Raw genomic sequence first — 25,263 nt, 5'->3', positions numbered from 1 at the left:
AATTACATGTTTCTTTGCATTTCAGAAATAAGGTATGCATCACCAAGCGTTCATTCTCCGCCCAAATGTAACGCTAGCAGTCTGAACCAGATGCCAAGATTTCAGAACAAACTGTTATTTTATTCAAAAATGTTAAATTATAAATGTTTGTTTTTCTTTGAGTTTCAATGGAAAAATGGCGGTTGAATACATGGAGCTGAATGGGCGCCATTTAGCAAAAACGGGCCCCTTTTTCACAATAACATTTTCAGAAAATTGCTTCCTTTGAAAGCGACAACGGTTAGCTTTGAAACTTTGGCACGTGGTTCAGACCACTAGCGCTACATTTGGGCGGAGAATGTGCGTTCGGCAATGCAGTTTATTTTTGCGCTGCAAAAAAACCTGTACATTTTTTGGGGGTACACACTGTGTGGCAGCTCGGCGGCACTTTCTTTGGTTAATCCCCAAATTTCCAACCATCAGCGCTTGAACAACCAATTCTTTAGAACAGGGGTCATCAAACTTTTCTACCTCAAGTTTTTTTTTACAGCGGAGCTGTTAAGGGCTGGTTTCCCCGGTTTCGTATCTATCACCAAATAAATGTTGACACAGAACCCTGGACAGCTACCGCCATCTATGAGCGATGGCAGCAACCTTTCCAGCCTTTCCACTCTGGTTTTCACCAGAGTGGAAAGGCTGAATTTCTCTAGGCGTCATCCTAGAAGTCATCCTTGAGGTCGTCCTAGGTGTCGTTTGATGTCGTCTTAGAAGCCGTTTTTGAGGTTATCCTAGAAGTCATCCTTGAGGTCATCCTAGACGTCGTCCCTGAGGTCGTCCTAGGCGTCATCCTCTAAGCATTGTCCTCGAGGTCATCCTAGAAGTCATCCTCGAGGTCGTCCTTGAGGTCGTCCTAGACATTGTCCTCTAGGCGTCGTCCTTGAGGTTGTCCAAGAAGTCGTCCTTGAGGTTGTCCCTTCATAGTACAGCTTTGCCGGTCTTCCCTCTTCACCAGAGTGGAAAGGCTGAAAGTTTCTTTGATATTTTCTCTCTTTTGATTGACAGATGAGGAACCCCTCAGTTTTGGCATTAATGTAGTGAAGCTGTGCAGAAGCCACAGCTTGTAAACCACACAAACTAGGGAGTGTCATCAATATGCATCACAATTAGGGGACTTAGATCTAAACAAAAAATATAAGAGCGCATCATTTAGGGGCAGGACGGTCAAGGAAATTTTCTGAGCTCCCAAAGTTTCTTGACCGTCCTCTATTTTTACTCTTTTGCAAGCAAAACTTGCTGCTGCGCAACTCGGAAAGTCTGGATAGAGAATGCATCGTCAATGTTGCCAGAGGGTACATATCTGGAAGAACTCTACGAGTCAAGTTTTCTTACAGTAACAAATTTACTTCCGCATAAACAACACGCACACATACAAACATCTGGTATAAAAAGAAACAACCACAACTTTCATTCATTTATATATATATATATATATATATATATATATATGAGGCAGGCATCCTTCAGCAACTTGTTTTGACTTTGCTGGTGGTAAAATAAATAAAACAACCAGCTCTTTTTTGAGAAAGAGTATGGGGGGGACAGATTTCAACAGAACGGTCCCCTATCAAGAGAATCTCGAGACTCCTGCAGCACAGATTCATCTTAGGCGTGATGCCAGTTTGCAACTCGTGTGCGTCAACATAAGTAGGTAAACTAAATATTACCATGACTGTAGTGCTACTCTGTGCCCTGGTTTAATTGTGACACCAAATTAGCAGAAGGCTTGACTATTTGTCCTCTAACGAAATGTTAACGTGAAAGAGTACCTTTTGCCTGCCACGAGCTTAGTGCATGTGCTTTAAATTGTGGTATGTGTAACTTGTTGCTTGCTACAATAAATAGTCAAAAAAGAAAAGCACTATGAAGAGCGTTGCTGAACTAAAATGTCCAAGCCGTGCCTTCCTTGTTTTCGATAGCAAATTTAATACATATAAAAATAAACACAACCCCTATTGTTATTCAACGAAAGCACAGAGGCTTAATTGGCTGCAGGCCTGACAATTCGTTGGATCTTGCAAAACATCTCGGAAACAGTATATATTGCTTGCTCTCATATTTTTGCTGACTAGCCGGCCCATTCCAGGCTCTGTTCTGTACTTTGTATTCTGCATTGTATAATTACAAACAAACTCTCTTACATAGTAGTTAATCACACGAAGCACTGGTTCAGCTGAGCCGTTACACTGAAGCCAGGTTATGAGCGAGGCGTTCCATGCCATTTGCTCGAAGCTCGTCGCTCCTCCCGAGTTGGAAATTTGGTCGCATGCACGCTGCTGTACAAGCGATAGCACTTCTCTCGCTACTTTTCTGTCTTCATTTCTGGCAAACACCGTAGATACCGAAACACCCCCTTATATTTTGATCGCATTGAGGCAGTCACAAGATACAATCTCTCCCTCACGCGAAAACGTAGGAGAGAGAAAAGAGAATCACGCAGTGCCTGATGCAGATTCATGAGGGGGTCCTCCTCGAGCCAGTTTCCATGAAGTCGCGAAACATTTTCTTATGATGAACACCATAAGCAACCACAACCCTTTCGCAATGCACGCTTGGCGACATCCTCTGTTCAATGACGACTCATTACAACGCTTGCCACGCAAGAATTCGCCAACCATGCACCATACTCGCACAAACACGCCGACCAACTTGGCGCATGATCGTTGCAAAGAAAACACCGACAAGAAGACGCTTGGACTCTCTAGACATTCTTCTTGTCCTCGCCTCGAAGGTTGTCTTTGGTCGCACCAGCAATCACCGATACGTCTGCCGTCGTGGGGCCGTCTGCGTTTGTGGGTTTGGCCGTAATTGCAGCTTCGCCCGTCTCTCTGTCAGTCGTGGACCGACCGTAGGAGGTGGCGGTCTCGGCAGTGGTCGCAACACCGTCCGCGACCGTGGCTTCGTTGACGGGCACGAACTCGTCCATATGTCCGGCGTGGTCCATCTCGCCAGACTGGCCGAACAGTTCCCTGCCATCCTCCTCCTCCTCGGCTTGTTGCTCCGCCCTGACGATCGACGCTCGTCGCGATGGCGGCAAGACTCGGGGAAGCAGGACCATCGCCAGGAGTGCCAGGATGTGGCCCAGGAACCAGAAGTTTCTGTAAAGATGGATTCTGCGTAAGTGTCGATGCAGTGCCTCGTTTCTGCTTGACCGAGCTCTTCGGTAGTGAGACTGTGCCCCGTTTCACCTTACCTCCAACCACGGCCGATGCCGTAATCCGACGGAGCCAATCAAACGCCGCCGAAAGCGCACCGTTGCAACGCTCATCGCCTTTGTGCGTCTACTATTGTCGACTAAACCAATTGCGCTCGGTGAATGCGTCACGACTGCGTTAGATTGATTTAGCCGTGATGATGCACTTTCGGCACTGCTTGACTGGTTCCATCGGGTCATAACGTTGGCCTCCAGTCGGGCTTAAGGGGAAAGGAGATCTGGCGGTGCGTGCCTACTACAGCATCAACAGTATATCTTGCTTGATATGGGGGAGGAAGTTGAGGAAACGGGTGTAAGACTGTCTCCGAGTTCGCGACCTTATTGCGTGTTGTCTGTCCACTTTCTATTCTCATGGCTTTCCGTCGTGACACTATTGTATCTGACTGTCAACAATTGTGTGCACGAGAAGACAGTTAGCGGGGGAATTTCGCGGCGATCATGTTTGGGGAAGAGTGGCAGACTGTTGGAGTTTCACCGTCTTTTATGAGTTTGGCCGGTGAAGACATTCGCCGTATGACTTGCCAGTACACTGAAACAATGTGGGCGAGGATACATTAATTTCCTCTTCCGAGATGACGCCCTAAACCGGTTCACCTATTGGGACATTGTACTCTAATGGGACGGAGGCTTGCATCCAAAAAGAGAAAACTCAAACAGGGAGAAAATGGTCAGTTGTTTCATTTAGCACAATAGGTATCTTTTGGTATTAGCTAATTGCACATTCCTCCTTACCAGGAGACCTTCGGGGATCTTTTCGAACTGGAAAGTCTGCGGCGTAGAACTTCCGTTATGCGCGCCGATTGTTGTTAAACGGTGAGACTTTTGTCAAGTCCGGGCACCTTCCGAGGTGGAAGAGGTTCGACGCCGACCTTGAACTCCTTCGGTCGGAGGGTGATAGCACGCACCACGCGTGTTCGACTTGCAGTCACTTCGCCGAAGAAATCACCGTGTGGAGGGGACAGAAGCAGTACGCACTTGTAGACCCTGATGCAGGCGTAGAAGTCCAGCAGCAGGAAAGGGAAGACCATGTACCCAATGGCCATGCGAGTCGCCAGGCATGTCAGCAGGTCGTACAGCTGCCGAGCCGTGTTGCTGTGCTGGAACATGGGCCTCACGCTACGCCTCACCTACAAGCACATAAACGGGGACAAGGGTCAGGTTTCACACACGTCCGGTCACAAAGCAGTCTTATGGACGATTCTAGAAAAACTAACCGATTACAGTTACTTAAGGGGACTACGAAAAGAAAGTTGGATTATCTTTTCCAGCCGCCAGCGATTACGTATCTTCTCGGAATATCGTGTGACCCCTCCTGTGACTACTATAGTGATAGGAAGTGGCCATTGGTTGCAGTGTATAGTTTCTTTCTGCAGTTCTGCGAATTCTACTCCCTTCGTGTTCAGCCTCCCACAACTGGATGGATTATTCGTCACCAAGAGGAACGTAATGGCGTATTCGCACGACGGAGTTTCTCACCGAGGAGAGGATTAAACGTAGTCGGATTTTGAAGTCACGTGCTCCACGTCATGGATGGTCGCTAGTCCCTGGAGCTAGCGGGGAGCCGGGGAGAACCTGTGACCGGCCTACAGAATATCCGTCGTTCCGTCGGAGTGATCAAGCCCCCTCCTTTGTTCCCCCTGCTTTTAGGGAAGGATTATGATGACCAGCTTTGAAGTGTGGGCTGTCTTTTCTTTATTATTTTTTCCCTGCCTTTTGCTCGATGAGCCCCCGAAAGTCGCCAACAGGTTTGAGAAAAGAAAGACTCCTGCGACTCAACTACATGCGACTCCGTCATGAGATTGCTTGCTTAGAGTTTTTGCACTGCTTTTTGCTTCTCGTGTCGTTTCCTTCTTGCAGTTCTATGACATACTTTGTTTTCTCCAGAAATAGTTATCTCGTGTGAATACACCATAAGCCTCATAAGTGCATTCATTTAAAAAATACAGCGCAGGTAGAAAAAAAAAAGATTTCCCGTAACTTGTTACATGCTTCCCCAATGGGAAATGTTTATTCTGGGCACTAGTACCTAGCCAAAAGGAAAATAAAGTTGTTCCATGGTGCCCTTAAAGGGGCGGTGCAACAATTTGCGGACTTTGGCTAATTAATTGCGGGAATTGATCCCGGCCACACATAAAACGAAGGACCGAAAACTATTCTTTCCTGCTTGCCCTAGTTTTCATTAAAAAAAATAAAAGAAATTGGTATCTCTGGCACCCCTCAACTCAACATTGAAGCGGCACCAGCTTCGCCTGTGACGTCATTCGGAGTGGCATTGGTTTCCGGTTGGGTTCTTCTGGCTTCCGTTTCCCCAGCACTCGCCGGCTCGCCGCTCTCCCCGCCGATTCCCGACCAACATGGCGGCATGGGCGGACGGCCTGAGCGACGTCGAGCACAACATGCTTGCGACGCGGCGGGCAGTCGAAGTCGAAGTCGAGGTCGAGACACCAGTAACAACAACGATACCACGATACTACGGACCACGACCAACGCACTCCGTCGAGCGACGGAAAGACAAAACGTCTAGGTTGCTCGTGTAGCCGCCGTAGGCGCCTCGGGCGTCGACGGATGACGACGACGGCAGGTTTTGTTGACTTGCGGTAGATGGCGCCACAAATAATTCATACCCTTTTAGCGGCTATATTAGGCTTTTGAAGCGTTTCTGCATGCCTAAACAACAAGATTTTTTAAACTTAACCTTAAATCAAGCTTACAATTGCCTAACACTATCACTTACAAAAACCACTCCGAATGACGTCACACCACAGGTTCCATTTGCGACCACCATGTGGCCGCAGGTTGGGAAAAAAAGTGTTTTTTATTTTACGATTACGCAGCGAAATAGAGGTATGTTGGGGTATGGTGGCACTTTTTCTCTTACTTTTGCCGAAGTAAACAATATAAAAAATACAAGCTGCACATTCGTTCAGTGTTAAAATCATTGCACCGCCCCTTTAAAGGCTGAGGTAGAATAGGGTGGACTCATTTTGTCGCCGCCTCAGCGACAGTGCCGTTAGTCTTTGGCCCCGAGTAGAAGCAATTTGGAAATCTAGTGCTACTGCGCAAGTAGTCCACAACTCTAGCCGAGAGGACTTAATTGAACGGTGAAGAGAGGGGCCACTTACCGAGCGCGCAGCCAGGGTGAAGAGGGTGCCCCCTCCGAAAGTGAGGTAGTAGCCGGGGTAGAATCCGTGCCACATGGCAGACAGAATGAAGGTGAGCTGAGTCCGGTGCTTCCCCACTCGCTCGTATGAAATGTTGCGCAGCCACGTCTGCGTCGACTTGTTCCACGCAATCAGCAGTTCACGTAGGTTTAGTGACGTCTGCGTGCCAGAGGAAGAAGGGGTAGTGAGCGAGCAGCAGCAGTTTGCTCGCTAAACCGCTCAACAAATCGGCGCGCGTGCAACGCTGCAATAAACTCAAGTCGGAGGTGTCGTAAAATTCTGTCTTGGTCTCTTGGTCTCGTTTGAAAGGAATGACGGGTTGGAGCCGAGCTAGCTGGATCATGCTTGTGGATGGAACCTGCTGAACATATACAGGGTGTTTCTTTTTAAGCTTAACAGATTTGTTTAATCTAACATATTTTAGCTAATTAGCTGTCTGATTGTTACGGTTATGCCCCTATACTATGTCCGCTAGGCCCTATTGGGGAAGAAATCGAGGAGTGGTGCTCCCTAGCGGCCACCTCGGGAACTAACGCTGTGTGGAAAACAAACCCTCCGTCCGCAGTGATTAGTGCATTCGCTGCCATGGAAGATAACGACGCAAGGCTCGTGAAGATACCTATACGTATCAAAATAGAATTAATCTAGTCCCCTCACACAATCAATGTGGGCGTACCGGGCCAACCGCGTCATGTTGTCTGCACGCACTGGATTGTGTGTGGCCGGCGCAGCGTTCCATGTTTTTCTGAATTATTCGCAAAACACGCACTTCACTTTTCAGTTACCCTGTCTCTTGCGACAATCATGGACGACATCAGCGAAGTCAAGCAGTGTCTCGTTGAAAAAGAGGACATGATCAACTGCGATCATGTTATGGAGTGCAGCGTTGCGCCACTATCGACGGCGAACAGTGTCCGCATCGTCGTGTGGTTCAAAATCATCCTTCGAGCACTGCAGTACTCAGCGAGCGCAGGCACGATAAGGCGTACGCTAGACAAGTGCTGTAGTGCGTTGCAACTCAAGAAAGTAGGGCAAGGGAAAGGAAGTCTGGGGAGCAGAAAGCAGACGGAACGCTGGAGAAGAGAGGAGGAAACTTCTTCCTCTCTTTGGCGTTCCTTCTGCTTCCCCCTCCTTTCTTGAGTTGCAATGGACTATATTGTGTTGGAGTTGTTTACCACACAGCAATTGTTTGTGATGGTGATAATGACACTGCGCCCTCTATAGTTCGATCTCCTCGCTAATAGCTCACTCGCATAAACCACATTAGTGTAGCTTTCACGGCTGTTTTTAAACAAATCTGTTACGCTCAAAAAGAAAAACCCTGTATACATCTCTTTATATATGTGTAGCTGGTTCTAACCACACTCATTGAAAGGTTGAACCTTTGAAACTGGCAGGGACAAAGCAAACTAATGTGTATGTTCACAGAACGTCGACAACAATCATCTGGTGTCTGCAGGTCAAACTAACTTTTAGGCATGGTAATACTTATGCATAAAAGAAGAAAAACAGCTCGAAGCAAATGCGGCTGCCTAAAAGGGTTTTCGATACGAACATATATGGCCAGATTCTTGGGAATATGGATATTGAAGAGCAGTTTGTCTTCCATTTTATTAATATTAGCTTTCTGTTTTCTGTAAAAATAGGGTGTTTTGAAAGGTGCTCGGTCGCCTGTGTTCTTAATCACTGTTACCTCGATGGTAAGGATATCAACGTTGGTGAGGAGATTCCATCGCGCTTTGCCGTCGCTGGTGTAGCCGTTGAACCCAAAACCGGCAGCATTGCAGATTGCTTCGCCTGCATGAAGTTACGAAATCGCAGTTGCAAAATCCCTTTTTTTGGACAATAATGGTCTCATGTCGTCCACAACACGAGCTACAGATCTTACAGCAGCAACAAAATTTCTGCTATGCTCCCAGAGTGAAACCATTTGCCACATTTGCTCGGAATACCTTGCTCATACTGTTTGTAAACAAAGACTCGGAGCCTTGCTTTTGGCACGGCATGTACGGCGTCTCCCCCAAAAATTTACGGGGGTTTTGTCACCAAAAAACTAAACTATGCATCGCCGAACCAGATGCCAAAGTTTCTGTACGTACCAATATCTTATTCAAAAGTTATAGGTGATTTTCTAAAAATTTCAATGGGAAAATGGCGGCCTATGAATCTCTCAAATACATGGAGCTCTATGGCACCAGAACCCCAAAACGGGAGAAAATGGGCCTTGACACGACGTGACACAACATGACCTGAATCCAGTGCCAACTGCTCCTCCAGAAGATACACTGTTCTCGAGCTTTGTCATTTATCGATTGCAATTTGCGGGACGGTAGTTTCAATTTATTTGTGGCAGGTCATGCCATAATATTGCATTGTTCTGCCTCGGGACATGCAACATGGGAGGCAGGCTAAGCTTACCTAGTGTCCAGGCATGGTAGTATCTATGCCTGTGGAGAGAGGTGGCCCAGATGATGTACAGCATTTGCCACAACCAGCCCTTCTCAAAAAACTCGTCCTCTGGAAATAGCGAGAGTTGCATTTAGTCCTGGGTGCGAGGTCAGTAGACTGCGCTTATGTAATCTTTAACCTGTTCATCTCTGGCATACGTAACGGTGTATACTTGGCAGTGGCATAACCAGGGGGGAAACTTATGGACCTTCAGCCACCCCACCCCAGCCCAGCCCTCCCCGAAACCCAGCCAACCCTATGATACACACATGCATTTCCCCCTCCTCCTGCACCCCCGTCATAAACATCTCAGCCTCCGTCCCTCCCCTCCCCTCCCCCCTCCCCCCCCCTCCCCCCCCCCCCCTCCCTCCCTCCCTCCCTCCCTCCCTCCCTCCCTCCCTCCCTCCCTCCCTCCCTCCCCGCCCCCCCCCCCCCCCCCCCCCCCTTCGAAAACAATTCCTATGCCACTGATAATTGGTGTAGGTGGCAGCTTGGTATTAGAAATAAACCTGTTTGGAACTGCATGCCAGTTAAGTCTATACTGTGATGCTTGATCGCTCCTGAGTGTCGGTGACGTCAAATGACAAAGGCCATACCTTTGATATACTCGATGGGGAACTGAGGCAGCAGATAGATGATGCTCGCAGCAGAGAGGAAGGTTGTCAGTACCTTGGCTGCAACTGCCCGCTATATAAACAACAAATGCTCAGCATACTCATCTGCACGAATTCTGGTGATTGCACTACATTCACAACTGTCAATGTCTTCCTTATTTTGAAACACACATTTGCATAGCTTCATGGCTGTATGCTAGAGGTAGCATGTAGTTTTCTGGTTCCGCTCCTATATACTTTTTCTGTTCTACAAAAAAGGATATAACAAGCAAGTGGGTTTAACGAAACCTGTAGTCTCTAAAAGATTGCCTGACACCAGGCAGTATTAACGGAAGCTCTTACATTAATGTGTGCGGATGCATGTTTGAAATGTTCTAGACATTTTTTGTATACACAGACATAAAAGGGTTTCTTACATTGGAAGACGGCTCTATAATCTCCCGGGGAGTCCCCCTCATCTGCAAAAAAAAAAAATAAACAAACTTATCTTTTTGTTTTCTCGTGAACTTTATTTTTTATCACAAGCTGTGACAAATTTTTTGGAAAACAGAGGAGACGTACGCCAGTCCGAATAGAGTGTCGCAGATACTGCTTTCCTTTGATGAAGTCCTGGTAGTCATTGAAGAACACCAGGGGCCCACACATGAGTGTGTGGTAGTGCATGACATAACCATAGTACTCCAGGGCGGTCGGCACTTTTCTGAAAAGGAAAAAAAAAAAAAGTGAAAGCCGCTTACAACTCCCTGTAACGCCGAATTAGAGCGCAGCTCTTGAGGAGGAGGAGGGAAGGGCACTGGGGGGGGGGGGAGGGGGTTAAACTAACCAGGGGGGGTCACGTGACCTTGGGGGTCGCGTGACCCCCAATGCCGATGATGTCATCACTGACGTCACTGATGACGTCATCAGTGACGATGACGATGCGGGTACCGATGACGTCATTAGTGACGTCACTGATGACTTCACCAGTGATGATGACGATGACGATGCGAATGTAGGTGACGTCACCAGTGACGTCGCTGATGACGTCATCAGTGATGATGACGATGCGGATGCCGGTGACGTCATCAGTGATGATGACGATGCCGGTGACGTCATCAGTGACGATGACGATGTGGATGCCGGTGACGTCATCAGTGACGATGACAATGTGGATGCCGGTGACGTCATCAGTGATGATGACGATGTGCATGCCGGTGACGTCATCATTGATGATGACGTCATCAGTGATGATGACGATGGCGATGTGGATGCCGGTGACGTCATCAGTGACGATGAAGTAATCGGGGGTCACGCGACATTGGCGGGGGTCACGTGACCTCGAGGAGGGGGTCACGTGACCTCAGGGGAGTCACGTGACATCGGGGGGTCACGTGACCTGGGGGGGTCACGTGCCCCCCCCCACGAGGTCACGTGACCCCAGTGGGGGGCTCGCGCGGTGCATTATGGGACATTTCCCATGATGCATTGCGCGGTTACGCCGACGGCGACGCCGCTCAAGCCGGAAACGGGCCCCTAAGAGCTGCGCTCTAAAATAATAAAAAATAGACCAAGGTGATGCAGTGCGTGGTGGAAACATCTTTTTACAAATTATTGGATGTGAAATTGTAGCCTGGAAACATGCACCGATCTTTATTAATGCTAGTGGAATGCAAGCAAAGTTAAGCATTTGCATCCGTACCATTCCGTGAAAATTTGACCCCATATCTTAATTGTATGGAGAAGTAGGTAGGTGCAACAAAGGAAGGAAAGTTTGAGTGCTAACAGTTATGTGTTGAACCGTGCAGTGTTGAATAAAGCATGTATAGAAAATGCCTAAAGTGATAAAGTGACTGGTAGACTGCTACGCAGCTCCATTCCTATGAAGTGGAACGGCAGGGGGGGGGGGGGCAGTGTTGGTGCACTGCATACCTCCCAACTCTGTGTGGTGCAACACCATTGATCGCGCATGCTGAGACTTAAAACCAACAGCTGCACCTCTGTTGCTGACATGCTTTTGCACTGCCTTGCACAGTGTGAACACCATAAAAAAGCTTTAGAACTAGTGGTGTGCAAATATTTGAAATTTCAAATAGTAGTTTCGAATAGTACGCTATTCGATACTCCCTTCAAGAATGAACTGCGATATTCGTATTTTTCGGAGTGTTGGTCGCGGCGGATTGGCCTCGTTGAGCGTGCTTCTTAACAAGCACGGGTGCACTGCGGAGAAGCAACACTCGCGGAAGCGAGCTGCGCGGGAGTAGCTTTTCTGCATTGTTCCGTTGCTCGTTGAGAAGCGCACTCAACGAGGTAACTCGCTGCAATCTACGCTTGGAAAAGTATGAATATCGCAGTTGCGTGCTTCTGAGGAAAGCACACTTTCAAAGCGGGATGGTGCACGCGTGCGCATAATACATTAAAAAAAAAAGAGGAAACTTTGGGAATGTTGATGTCTCATTGCAGTAAAATTTTTCAAAATTAAACTGTGGCTTTTATGTAAGAGTACTCGTTAGGCAGAGATGATGCCCTGACAACCTGCATTCACCGTTCATGCTTTTCTTATTTTTTTATTTGTTTTGAACAAAGGATATTTGCATACAGCAGGATTTGTGAATTCACTAAATTACATATAATTAGGGATGCAGCGAACTTTTTTCGAATCGAAGTTTCGATGATCGAATCAAGCGGTTCGAAAGGTTCGAAAGATTTCGATTTTTCGAATTGTCTATATTGTAAAATTCGACGGAGGTCGAATTTTCGAACTTGTTAAGCTAAGAAGTTCGACGCTTTTCGAACCGTCGAACTTATTACGCTAAAAAATTCTATCTTTTCCGAACTTTCGAACTTATTGCGCTGCAAGGTTCGATGCTTGTCGAACTTTCGAACTTGACTGACCAAAAAATTCGATGAATTTCGAACTTTCGAACTTATTTATCAAGAGAATTCGAAAAGTTTCGAACTTTCGAATTCTGAAAAGTCAGAAGTTCGTCGAACTTCGAACTTATAGGGTAAAAGTTCGACGTTCGTCGAACTTCGAAAGACCGGCGGACGGTTTTATTTGATTTCAAGTAGTGGGGTACATTCGTAATTTTTTTTTCTCGAACTTTTACACGCGGTGCTGCGTTCCTTACGAAAGACAATGTCGTTTATTTCAATGTTCTGGCATGCTTAGCTTTAAAGAAATAAATCCCCAAAGGGGCGAGGAAGGACGACGGGTTTTTGACGATTATCGTTTGTGCCAGATTTGAAGCAAGCTGCAGCCGGAGCTATTTATGGTAGATATGTTATACTTTTTTTAAGAATGATCTATGTATAGCCTAGGTAAGTGCCGTCTTAAGATGTGATTATTGTTATTCAACGTGAGTTTCGAAGAAATGTCCAAACATGTATCTGCATGCAATTATGACCTAAACTTGATATTTATTTTCGTCTAAGTTGTTTGAGGTATCGCATTTAAATTAACACCACAGACAGTACATATCATTGCCATCTGCAGAATACAAAATAATATATTTATTGTTTTTTCATGTTAAGGAATAAATTAACTCATGGGAGAAGATTTCTAATAGTGTTCAAGTTCAGCACGTCATTAAGACTTTTTTTTTTTTTCGCTTCACGTTCCTGGGACGTGTTTCTTTTAGCCTGTACACATTTTGGTAAAAGAAACTTGTTTCGAAGTTCTGAACCTCTGAATATGCAACAATATAACACTTCCGACGAATTCTTGATAGCTTTTTTTTTTCTTTTTTTCCTGCTTTTTATTTCCCCATTTATTATTTTTTTTTTGTTACTATCGGCACAGGTGTTTAGGTCGAAAAGACAGCTTTGAACTTCCGAACCACTAAGCATGTGACGAGCAGTGCCTTCTGACAACGAGTTTCTAACAATGACCATCTACGCAACCTTTTCTGCAGTGAAGAGCGACAGTAGCTATACATATGCATAAATAATTTCAGATTAAAATAAGGTCGACCACGCCCTCTTTCCCCGTATTGTTTTCTTTAACAGTCCGAAATACCTGCAAGGGGAAGAAGGAGGCTGAAGACCCCCCCCCCCCCCCCCCCTCTCCCGCTACCCTCTTTCCCCCCGTTTTTCCTCTTCCGACGCCACTTGTATGGTAGAACGCTCCTCGACCTCGAGTTGTGTCGGCTTTTGTGCTTTTTGCGAGGCGATTCCTCCGTCCCAGAAAATAAACCTCCAGGACAATTATAAACTTCACCGGATCGGATTACTACCAGCGTGCAAGGGGTGGCGAGGTAGTTTGCCAGGTCGCTTCAAAGTTTTTCTGAGCCTCAACCTCCTGCTCGCCCCTGGCCGTTTCGAACTGGATGAGTCTCGTAAAACAGTGTGTTCGTGTGATCACTACTGCGTGATGCAGGTTAAAGATCCCCCCCCCCCCCCCCGGGGCTGGCGGTCACAATTCTGCACTGGCAAATATTGTAGCACGTCCGGGACACTCGTCGTCTCATTTAATTGCCTGACCAACTTCGCAGAATCTAGATATCACACCTTAACTTTTCTAAACTTGATTTTGTGAAAACAAGTGAGTCGTGAAAACGTTATTTGAAACTGAAACTGTGGAAAAACTGGAAAATCGGACTTCGAACTTTCAAAACTTGGATTAAAAAAAAATTCAAAATCTTCGAAGTTTTTTTTTTTTTTTTTTTTTTTTTAAATTAGCGTTAAAAGAGAATCGAAACCTTCGAACTTTTCGAACTTTATGCAGAAAAAAATTCGAAATCTTCAAATTGTCCGAACTTCATGTCTATAAAAATTCGAAGCGTTCGAAGTTTTCGAATTTTTTTTACAAAGAATTTCGAAATCTTCGAATTTATCGAACCTGAAGTAAAAAAAAATTCGAAATATTCGAATTCGAAATTTTAGAAACCGTGAAAGCTTCGAAATTTTCGAATTCGAAACCCCGCTGTGGTCAAAAGTTGCGAATTTTTCGAAATCGAACCTTGGTCGGTACGAAAATATCGAAATTTTTCGAAATCGAACCTCAGTTCGCTTTGCAAATATCGAAACCTTTCGAAATCGAACCTAGGGTGGTTCGCGACATCCCTACATATAATTGGGCATAATTCGTCATTTACTTGCCATTCCAAGGCATCAGACTTTTTGAGATCACAGATTGTATATATAGTTAGATTATAATTAGCTTATAAATAGAATTCTGTGTTTTCGGAGTTTATTTTTTGTCAAATTTAGACGGCGTTTTTCGGAGTTTATTTTTTTTCTAAAAATTCAGAGTTTATAGAAGTTTATTTTTAATTTATTCTAAAATCTCCAAAATTCTGAACTTAATTTCACAGTGTTTCCTATGAAAAATAAATAAATAATATCTGGGTGTAAATGTATGCTAGATAAAAAACATAAAACACATTCTTGTCCAGCTCACTTGCACCTTTGCATTTAATTGCATTATAATTACAACCTTAACTTGCAAGCTTCACCCTTGTTGGTGTTAGACTGGTGGCAACTGATAAAACCCGTTTGCTCTACTGACGTCTAACCCCTGGTTAGCTCAGTTGGTAGACCTGTAATGGAAAGGTCCTGGGTTCGATACCCGGACCGGGCAGATTTTTTCGGTCGCTCACCAGTCACCTAGCTGTGTTTGGAGATTTATGTATGTCCTTTGTCCCTCTTGTTCCCCTTCTCCAGGGATTATTTTCATCACTTTTATATCAATTAACATTTTTTCAGCTGGATTTGGTGTTGGTGCCATTGCCATTGGCAATACTAATTTGTCCCACGGCAAAAGTTTCACACACCTGTGGCTTGGATAAACTTCGATACCTTAAAAATAAACTCCTGCACTCCTGGAGGTAGTTGCTGGGAAGCACGTATTCATCCCATCCTATTCCATGCTACCCCGCGGCTGCGCGAGGGGGAGTGGTAAAGGATGTAATAGGGAAGTTTCAACTGACCCTCTTCCAATTTTATGCAATCTCTCTGGTCCATAGCTTTAACTGTTACAAAAACACAACTTCTGCTTCATCTTAAAACACGAATAGTATGGCCCAAACTGGAAACCAATACAGAGGCGTTTGTCGTGATCCGAAAGTACAATGACGTGTCGTCCTGAACCTTGACTAGATGAGCGGTAAGACCCCTTTTGTCAATGATCCGAGATTTGAAAGATAACTGTGGTGGCATTTGCCCGGGACCATTGACGCTGAGCGCTGATCAAACTTCATTGCAAACGACCATCTTTATTTAGTTTATTTGGGGGAGGGGGAGGGGGGCATTGGCACATCAAAATTCTGAGTTTATCGGATAAATCCAAATTGACCACAATTTTACCAGCGGGTGCTTTTCGGAGATTTTCGGATTTATCCAAAAACACGGAACCCTATAAATTGACTTCGAGAAACTATTTGGTTGGAAAATATCCGGCCAAAACCCCTTTTTGCTTTGAATTTGCTTGTTTCAAATTCAGTCTACTATTTGCACACAATTATTTAGAACTCACCTCACCATCTGCCTCCTCTGCTCAGGATGCAGTGTGGCCCTCTGCTTCTCGCAGAGCCCGTCGTGTAGGTTGAAGGCAATGCTGGTCACCTTCTGCGTGGCCACCATCAGGGGGCTGTGTCGGAGAGCACGTACCGTGAACTCTGGTCATGAACCAGATGGTAGACAAAATTTAATTGCTCAATGAGTATAATGACCCTGCTTCCACCACATTGTGACGGTGTTCGCGTGATATCATTGATTTTAGAAGGTTCGCTGTGACGTCATGAAGTGAACACTGTGATGATGTCATAGTGTTCATGTGATGTCATCAGCGTGACATCATGTCACATGACATAAAATCAGTGACCACATGCTTTCCTGATGGTCATGTGAGACTATGACGTGAAAGAGGATCTATAACCGCTATGCATTTGGACACTCTTGGGTAAGTTACCTTTAAAAGGTAATTTGTTACAGTTACTTTCAGAAAAAAGTAGCAAAGTTACCGTTACAGTTACCGAAACAAAAAAGTAACTCATTACAGTTTATTTTAAAAAGTAACGACATTACTTTTCAGTTACTTTTCTATAACACAAAAAAAAAAATTAGGAAAAACTAGAAAACGCTTTTCACCAAGTTTCTTCGCATAAAATTAAAAAGTGTGCTTTTTACTTCATATTGTAACTTTAGCAGCAGTTGCTTCTCGAAATTAGTGTCTGAAAGTTTCCCTTGCTTGATAATGAACACGTCCCTGCCCTTGCTGAACAGGCGCTTGTCTAACGTACTGGATGGGATTGCTGTATTGTTTCGCTGGAACAGGTTTTTGATTGCCGGGTGGGCGTTGAGGCAACAGAGTGCCATTTTCCGCGGTCAAGTTGCTAGTAACCAGCTCCACCACAGCAAAATATTTTCTATATGCCCGCCATGGTAGTTCTTTGTTCTTATCAACATTCATATCCTTGGTAGCACTGGCACATTGCTGGCTCGCTGACGGTTGCGCTGGGTTCATAGAGTCCCTGGACATATTTCAGTTCGTATCCGGCAAGCCAGAAACAAACCCCGCGCAAACAGCAGTAAGTTTTGCCTCGACTGCTGACACTACACCGGAGTAGTGGCGCTAATCGAAATACGAAAAATTCTCAGTTTCCTCCGTGTGTATTGTTGTTTCATGTTGGATTCACCCGATTAAAAAGCGTTTGCGCAGAAAGAAGAAAAACTACAAAAGAGATAGTTATTCAAGATACTAAGATGCAAGTGTTTAGTCTCCAAAGTACAAGCGCATGCTGAAGATAACTACTTTTTTTTTCACCAAATCTACACGTGGCTATATTTGGGTCGTGACTGCCGAGAAAGAATGTATTCACAAGTTTTTGCAAAAAATAACTTGACACTCGAAATGTCGGAACAGACAATTTGGAAAGCGCAAAGAATGGCTAAATTGTACTCGTTCAGTGATATATTATTCATAAAAAACTGGAAAGTAATGACAAAAGTAATGTCGTTACTTTCATCGTTACCTTAGAAAAAAGTAATAGAACTACAGTTACAAGTTACATTTTTAAAAAGTAACTCGTTACAGTTACAAGTTACCAAAAAAGTAACGAAGTTACAGTAACGTGTTACTAGTAACGCGTTACTACCCAAGACTGCATTTGGACAGCTTTGGGACACACCAAAGGTCAAGCAGTTTTTTTCACTCGAGTTCAGCACTAGTTCATTGTAGTCCTTATTGCAATCAAAAAATGTGGGATGACAACACTGATGTTAAAGAAAGAACAGCATTCAAATAGAGATCAGCCTGTTGTCGACATAACCCCATGCTGCAAGCTGCAATGTGATACAGTTCTTACAGTTTTCAAAACCTTTGCAAAACTTTTTGGGTTCTTGTACGGCCAATTTGATGCAACACTTGTTTTTTAGCTGTTTGTACAAGCACATACTTTCTCTTGCTGTCATGTGGATGATTTTTTCATTTATGTACTCTTATGCCCAATTTCATGATCTGGAATGGTTTCATAAAAATGTCCCAGATCATGCTATTAGAAGTGCATAGTAGTGGCAACTATTGCCTCTACTTTTACTGGTTTGATACTGTATTTCTGGGTGTTACGCTAGTTTTGAGATTTCGGCTCAAGGCAGACCTGAGCGACACGTGCAAACAAGAGCTAAATTCCATGCCACACGGTAGCACCAGGGGCAAATTCAAAAAAGGGGGGGGAGGGGCGACTGCCCCCCCCCCCCGCCCCCCCCTTCCCCCCCACCCCCCCCCCCCCCCCCCCCGAAAACGGAGTTCTGGATCCACCCCTGGGTAGCACATACTGTCGGGGCAAAATGACTGAGGCCATTCCTGGAAAAACATACCCAGTGACATCTAAGTGGTATCCACCGTAGTCGTATATCTGGCGCATGATGTGGATGACAGAAAGGTAGCTCATGCCAAAAATGAGGGCCAACCTGTAGGAGTATTGGGAAGAAAGCTTGTTACAAACTCGTGCAGACACATGAAATGTGATTGAAGGGAGGATAGCACAAATCTAGTATACACTACTGCTACTTTCTTATTGTCAAGAGATACCGTATAAACCGGACTATATGTCAAATTTATTTTTGAAAATGGACGTGAAAAAGTTGACCGTTGTCTTATATAACGGTCATTAGCGGAAAAGACAAAAATAATTTTGGTGTGTTGGAGAAAAGCATACGCTACTGGCAAGGCCAGAGACAAAAACTGGCGGTTTACTGCAAGGCGAAGAAAACTTCATTTTGTGGGAGGACTGCGGTGTACCTCGAATTAGAAACAAAAGTGGCAAATTTTATTTGGGATCTACGCGCCAGATCGCTGCCTGTGAGGTCGGAGTGCATCCGTATGAAGGCCGTCGAAGTCGCTCATGCCTCTGGGCTCTCGAGGGTGCAATTCAAAGGGAAAGCATCGTCCCTTTGAATTGCATTAGTGAACTCGTCGTCGGATGAAGGTTCTGAAGAATATGGGTGATAACGCTCACGCACTTCCTGTTTAATTGCATGTGAAGCAATTAAATAAATGTGCCAAGTTTCCTCGTCCTTCTATATACTTGGCCAATTTTGTTACCAAGGTAAGGTTACATTTTCTTGCCATAAAAGCTTTTTTTTGCTTTTTGCAACTTGTAAATTAAGGGGTCGACCTATATTCCGGTTCGACCTATATTCCAGTTTATACGGTATTTTGCAAACAGGACATCACAGAAAACAAGAAGAGTATGGTGGAATGGAAACAAGCGCAGCTAGAACCCTGAAATGAAAAGAGAGCATATGCGTTGTTTTATTTTAAATGATTTATCATCTTGCAATGGCAGCACTTGTAACATACTCACTTGTGCATGTGGTCTGGGCTTGAGAAGAGGATGATGCCATAGATAATGGTTGCTTGTACAAGGAGGTGCAGGATTTGGCTGCAAGCAGATTGCACATGCATGTTTCTCAATAACGGCTGCAACAGAGACTACTGCCAAATCTACAAGGGCATCATCTTTGAGCACCCAAGACGACGACAGAAATGCGCAACACTCGCAAACTTGTCCTTGCTGACGTGGTTCAGATCTTAATTGATCCTCTGTGTTGGGACAAGTCTACTGTAAAATGCTGAGCAAGCGCTCACGCAAATGTTGGGGAGATGATCGCGAAAAAATGGGGGTGGGCGCTTGCTAGATCTAAAAGCAGAAGGGCTATAAGATGGGATAGACCTCTGCTTTTAAAGCTGCCGCATTGCTCTCGTTGAGCCTGGTTCGCGCTGGCACACTTGCATAAAGCTTCACTGCTTTGCACAGTCTTCCTGGAGAAGCAGCTCACGCAAAAGAGCACCTCGGCTACCTCAAAAGATTGCCGAGGTGGACGCTTTGCGTCCTTTGTTTATAGTATCAACTCGAAATGTTTAAAAAGTGGGGGCTTATGCGACATGGGCGTGTGCTCGGTATTTCAAGGTGGGTCACAGCCGCAGGTATGCTTTCCACGTGCATGGTGCCACGACAGCTGTTGACGCACTTACTATCCGAAGCAGAAGTACCCGAAGCTGAGGCCGATGCCGAGAGCAACCAGGTGCCTGATGGTGGGGGAGACCTTTGAGGGGTGGAGCAGTATGCGGTACGGGTACGAGATAACCAGGAACATGAGCTGGCAGAAGAGGAAGTTGAACTGGAACGATCGGGAAGGGGTTGCAAAACTTTAGTAGACTTCACCGACGTGTACGCCCGTGCCTATAGATTTGGCGCACGACGCAACGAATTCTGCATCTGCACAACACTAGAGCACGGTGTTCTTAGAGTAAACTTGTATACGCTTAGTCGGATATCATTGCCGTGCTCTTAAGATCGGTGGGCGGAACAGATAAAGGCTACTGATCGCATGTAAGATTATGAAAATTGAGTGAGAATCATCAAATTTAATTGTGCGCAATCAGATTAATCGTGTTTAGTCAGCCTGCCTTCTATTGCTGGAGTGCAAGTGCTAATCATCACAGGATGGCCCAAAAACACATCAAATTGATTAAAAAATCCTCTCATCTTTCAAGCTCAAGCTTAAAAAGGAACTGAGAAGTTTGTTTTCTTATTTACCTGGTATTTAAGAGGTTATTTTTGTAAAATCATTTTCCCATGTTAAAAAAGAAAATATTATGGTTTAAGATTCAAGATATGGTATTTTGTAATCTTGGAGCAAATATTTCCTAAAAATGAAAACCTCGGTGAGCCTTTGCATTGTTTTATTCAGCTGGAGGCATCCGAGATAATGAGCATAACATCATTTGTGAATTCTAGTCGTGGATGGATCATCTCCAGGTGGCTAGGTACAATTATATTCTCCATCTGTTTGACGGGAGTTTTGTGGGCTTGAACAACAGGTCGCTCTGTAGCCAACGATGTTGAGGCACCAGCCAATAAGAACACCGGAGGACAAATCACGAGGTAAGAGGTGTGGACATCATAAGGCGTGCCCTGAATTTGTTGTCTGTGACTATGGTTGTTTCAGAGAAATATCTTTCCTTCAGGGCGGCAACACATGCCCGACACACTCGTTTGCTTTTTGTTGTAGAAGTCACGCAAGTTTTTATTCGGTTTCTCTCTGGGCACGTTGCCACAGGCACTATGGTGGAGCTCCGATTCATTTCTGACAGTGACAAGAATATCTTGAGAGCACATACTTTGTCAGAAATACTTGGCACATTTCCACCGTACATGAGGCCCGCCTAATGAGGACAGTTTTATGTCATATTTAAGGCATGGGAAAGGTTATCCTTTTAGAATGTCAGTTTTAAACCCTTTAAATGGGGACTTCCATGATCCCCAAAAATATTGCCAAAATGGGAACTTTTTCTCCCCATGTTGCCTATATTTTTTTGGTACCACACGTGTCTTGTCAAACCGTCTTTGTGATGCCGTCTATGCATTGGCTTTTAAAGCAAAATTATTTTCTATGTTTTGGTATAGATGGCTCTTTCTCTTGTGCAATGACAGAGCCGTTTCAAGAGCAAGGGTTTAAAGATGCGCACCCCAAGCTGCGGTCAAAATTGCCACGCATCTAAAGACGCGCTCCTCAGTTAGAATTAATATGCCTACATATTTCATGTAATATTTTAAATGTTTTGGCACTTTACATATGACATGCAAAATGGCAAACACCCCCATACCTAAATGCACTATATGTAAATACTTTGAATACCTGCATATATTCATCTTGCATATTTCTAAATATAGCACTTGTTTGCATTAAAATTACTTCTAGTTTCGTTGTACAATGGTGTATTTTTTTTTGTGTGTATGTTTTTTTCAGGCGATTTTTTAAAGTTTTGTTTCAGTTACTTTGAGGTTTTAGACACGTCTACCTAAAGGTTTAGGACCACCATGTAAATCTGCATTTAGGACTTTGGGGTAGCCTACTGTGAAACATTCAGCTGTGCCTCGTATTTTAGATACTGTAAACGACTCAATTTTTGCGAATCGCGTACAATTGGCAAAAAATATGTTCTGCGAACAATTCGCTACAAAAGCTACACTCGATTCACGAAAATTAGAACCCGCAAATAATTTCAAATTTTCAACTTTGGCCCGATTCGCGAAAATATGCGCCCATGAAAATTAAAGTCGTTCACAGTAATTACATATACATAGGGTTGTTCGTTTTCGGGTTTATATTTTTCTAAATTCAGGGGGTAAAAATCGGGTGCTATTTTTCAGGCTGATAATCGGGGAGAAATCGGGTTTTTGAGGAAACATTCGGAAATTCGGGTTTTTTCGGGTTAAATACACGAATGTACTCAATAATACATTTTTTTTTTTGTTATTGGAGGGTATTACGAGCTGTTTATTGCTAACGCGTTAAAATTAGGGATGTGTTTCAAGCTGGTTACTGGGCTAAGGTTACTTGAAGCAACCGGCTGCTGTCGGTTGCTTCAAGGGAAGTACCGCCCAAGGAATCCTCCTCTCTCTCAGGTGCCAACAAAAATCTCGACCGTTCGAGGCACAGTCGTCTTCGATCAGATATTTCGCTATGAAATAAACTTGTTAACTTTTCCCGATCTGTTTACGCGACTGACTGGCTCGAACGTTGTTCGTGAGAAAAGTTGGACGTCAGCGCGATGGCCATGCTACCCGAGAGACCCTTTGGGGGTCGACACCTCAGCGACCGAAGGGGGATTGATAGTGCATTTCACAAGCTGCGTGCAGCAGGGCCGAAGCTATGTGGCGTGCCGAGGCGGTTCCACCTGCACAGCGGGGGGACGGAAATGTCCCTCCGAGGCCCCAACGCCTATTGTCGCTTTTCCTCAGCCGGCCTCCGTAGAATGCCACGGTAAGTTAGGCGCGCTCGTTGGGCGGTTGGTTGAGAGCCGTGTAGCGTCCACAGTGCTGCACGCAGCTTGCGAAATGAATTACAGGTCACTGTTGTCCCGAAGTAGGGTAGATAGCGTGTGTGCACGGCAAACTCCGTGCGGCGTAAAAATAAAGAGGTTGGTCATGTGGTTTTGGAATTCGGGAAGAAATCGGGTTCAACCCGATTTTCCTGAAACATGTTCGGGGTGTAAAAATCAGGTAAAATCGGGTTTTACCCGAAAACGAACAACCCTACATATACACAATTATTTAATTAAGCAATGTCTAACCACAATGCCAAATTGTAAAATACATTGTGCTTAAATGTACTATGTAACTAGTTCAAATACCTGGCATTACAAAGATGAACACTGCATATCTCTAATTAGCGCTCGCAAGGTTGCATGTTGTACACATTTTTTTTTTTTTTTTTTTTTTTTTTTTTTATGTTTTGAGGAACTTGATTGTTTATATAACAAAGTTCTAGACACCTTCACCTAAAGGTCTAGGGCCGCCAGGCGGATTTAGAGGGGGGGTCCGGATGTCCTGACCCCCCTCTTGATTTCTGCTTGTGTAACTTTTAGGGCGTAAAACGAAGCAGAGAGGGAGGGGGTTCCAAAACATGGTACGCTGATCAACACGTGACCCACCCCTCAGGAAATTCCTGCATCCGCCCCTGAGGGCCGCCACATAAATTTGCATTTAGAACTTTAAAGCATTCTGCCATAAAGCATTCAGGTACATTTGGCATCTGAAGTAATTAAATATGTTTTCTTCCTATCATGATGCACAATCTCAAAGGGGCGTTACCCAGCACGAGCCAACCAAACTATGCGAAGCACAAGCTCGTCTGCTGAAGCAAGGGTTGAAGGGTGACGTCAGAACGCCGGGTTCCGATTGGCTCCGATTGGAAGGATAGTGGGTAGAGGGAGTTAGCATTGAGGCGGCCTACTCTTTATCTCATCAGAGCCAATCAGCTCGGCGTTCTGATGTCAAAGCAACCCCTGCGCAAAAAGCAGACGAACTTGCACCCCGCACTGCCTTTACAAAGCAGCGAGAAGCGGCAAACACAACCACGAATGAGCGCAGGAGCGCGCACACTGATAACACTTTCGCGCGTGCACGCGCGCGCACGAACATGCGTTTGCGAAACGAGAACCAAACCGAACCGGGTGAGAATTAAAATGGTTTACGTACTGCGACTCTGACAAGCAGTGCCGAGCCTCCTTTAGTCCGCGTAAGAGACGACAGGTACACGAGAAAGTCAAACAAACGGGTAGCATAGTTTCGCAGGGCTTCTGCAGTGAACTCCATTCTTCGAAAGCCACGGAAGTTGCGAGCGCCTAGCCGTCGTCTAGCCGTCTAGCCGCCAACCACCAGACCGACGGTGGTGCGCGTTGCATAACGGTGAGGTGTCGCTCTTTTCTTTCTGTTCTAAAACGAAGCTGCGGCCACGTAAAAATAGAACAGCCCGTTTGGTCGTACATACATGACCCCACCATCACGCCCGAATTTTGTGGTATTGTTTATTTTCTGTTAAAAAAAGAAAAGGGTTGCTCGTGGTTTTTTGAACCCCCCCCCCCCCCCCCCTCCTTTTCCTTTTCTCTTTTTTTCTAACGCGTTTATATTATCGGCGATTTATTATTGTGCTTTAAATATGTATTCTTCTCGAACTAGTAGGTTCTGTGTTTGTGGGGTGTTTGGAGGATCGCTTAGCGAGCGCAGCCGTACAAATAAACGATCGTGCGTGGTGAAAGCGAGCTTGGCCGCGTCAGAGTGCATGTTTGTGTATTTATGTGCGTGCGGGATCGGGTTACGCCCCGAATCTTTTAGGAAACGTTCGAGGAAAACAATGGGGTAGAGTTATACCTTGTCGGTACTGAGGCCGAAGTACGCTGCGACGGACGCGAGCCTCCTGGAGCCAACGTAGAACCTCGAATCAGACTTGAGATCCATCGTGTCCGTTCTCCGGCGTGCATGGATGGTTCTAAAATAGCTCCGTCGTCGGCAAACCCTTTGAACGTCGTCGTCCGAGCTGCTAGAGCCACCGCCCTGCGTCGAATGGTCGTGTTGTTGACGTCGTCGTCGTAGAACACATGCGTCCTGCGCGCCCGTTTTGTCGTTGGCGTCGTTTCATCGGTGGAGAGAGGCGGTGGATTCAGCGCCGAGTTTTCGTTACCTTCGCGGGCGGGGACGATTTTTTTTTTTTTTTTTTTTTTTTCGATGTTGGGCGGGCGGTTGGATGCTTGGAAGTGTCGCTGCGCTTCCGGTGTTTGTCTGGATCCTGGGTTCCCGTCACCTGCTGCGCCCAGTGGGCGAGAGAAACGCTACGCTCGTGCAGCCGCCGACACGGCTGACGCTCAGAGACGCCATTTTTTGCGCTCTCTCTCTCTCTCTCTGCTGCTACTCTCGGCGTGCGGCGGAGTCGCAAGCGACAAACGGTACAATTATAGTTTCGGTTCTGTTTCAATACATGGGTTGCACATTGGTTGCTGTGACGTCACATCGCATACTTTTGACCT

General features: G+C 45.3%; 1 protein-coding gene across 3 annotated transcripts; it reads right to left on the bottom strand.

Annotated features, from left to right (window-relative positions):
• Positions 1 to 1,359: 1,359 nt before the first annotated feature.
• On the bottom strand, positions 1,360 to 25,174 carry LOC115321259 (lysophospholipid acyltransferase 1). 3 transcript variants are annotated; one of them, XM_029981480.4, is made up of 13 exons: positions 24,611 to 25,174; positions 19,927 to 20,072; positions 19,256 to 19,333; positions 18,267 to 18,359; positions 15,925 to 16,038; positions 10,035 to 10,173; positions 9,890 to 9,931; positions 9,456 to 9,546; positions 8,830 to 8,928; positions 8,105 to 8,208; positions 6,373 to 6,570; positions 4,226 to 4,377; positions 1,360 to 3,134 (listed from the first exon to the last, which is right to left on the bottom strand). In XM_029981480.4, the coding sequence occupies exons 1-13, from the start codon at positions 24,695 to 24,697 to the stop codon at positions 2,738 to 2,740; spliced, it is 1,740 nt and encodes a 579-aa protein (XP_029837340.3). In that variant the 5' UTR covers positions 24,698 to 25,174; the 3' UTR covers positions 1,360 to 2,737. The 3 variants fall into 3 exon arrangements, with proteins under 3 accessions (XP_029837340.3, XP_042142127.1, XP_029837337.3); XM_042286193.1 differs by lacking the exon at positions 24,611 to 25,174 and adding an exon at positions 23,939 to 24,286 and having other exon boundaries at positions 19,945 to 20,072; XM_029981477.4 differs by lacking the exon at positions 24,611 to 25,174 and adding an exon at positions 23,939 to 24,284.
• Between the last annotated feature and the right edge of the window lie 89 nt (positions 25,175 to 25,263).

This window comes from Ixodes scapularis, unplaced genomic scaffold (genome assembly GCF_016920785.2).
Source record: "Ixodes scapularis isolate PalLabHiFi unplaced genomic scaffold, ASM1692078v2 PGA_scaffold7__128_contigs__length_106722199, whole genome shotgun sequence".
Lineage (NCBI taxonomy): Eukaryota > Metazoa > Arthropoda > Arachnida > Ixodida > Ixodidae > Ixodes > Ixodes scapularis.
The sequence above is the reverse complement of the archived record's forward strand: the minus strand, read 5'-3'. Positions and strand labels throughout refer to the sequence as shown.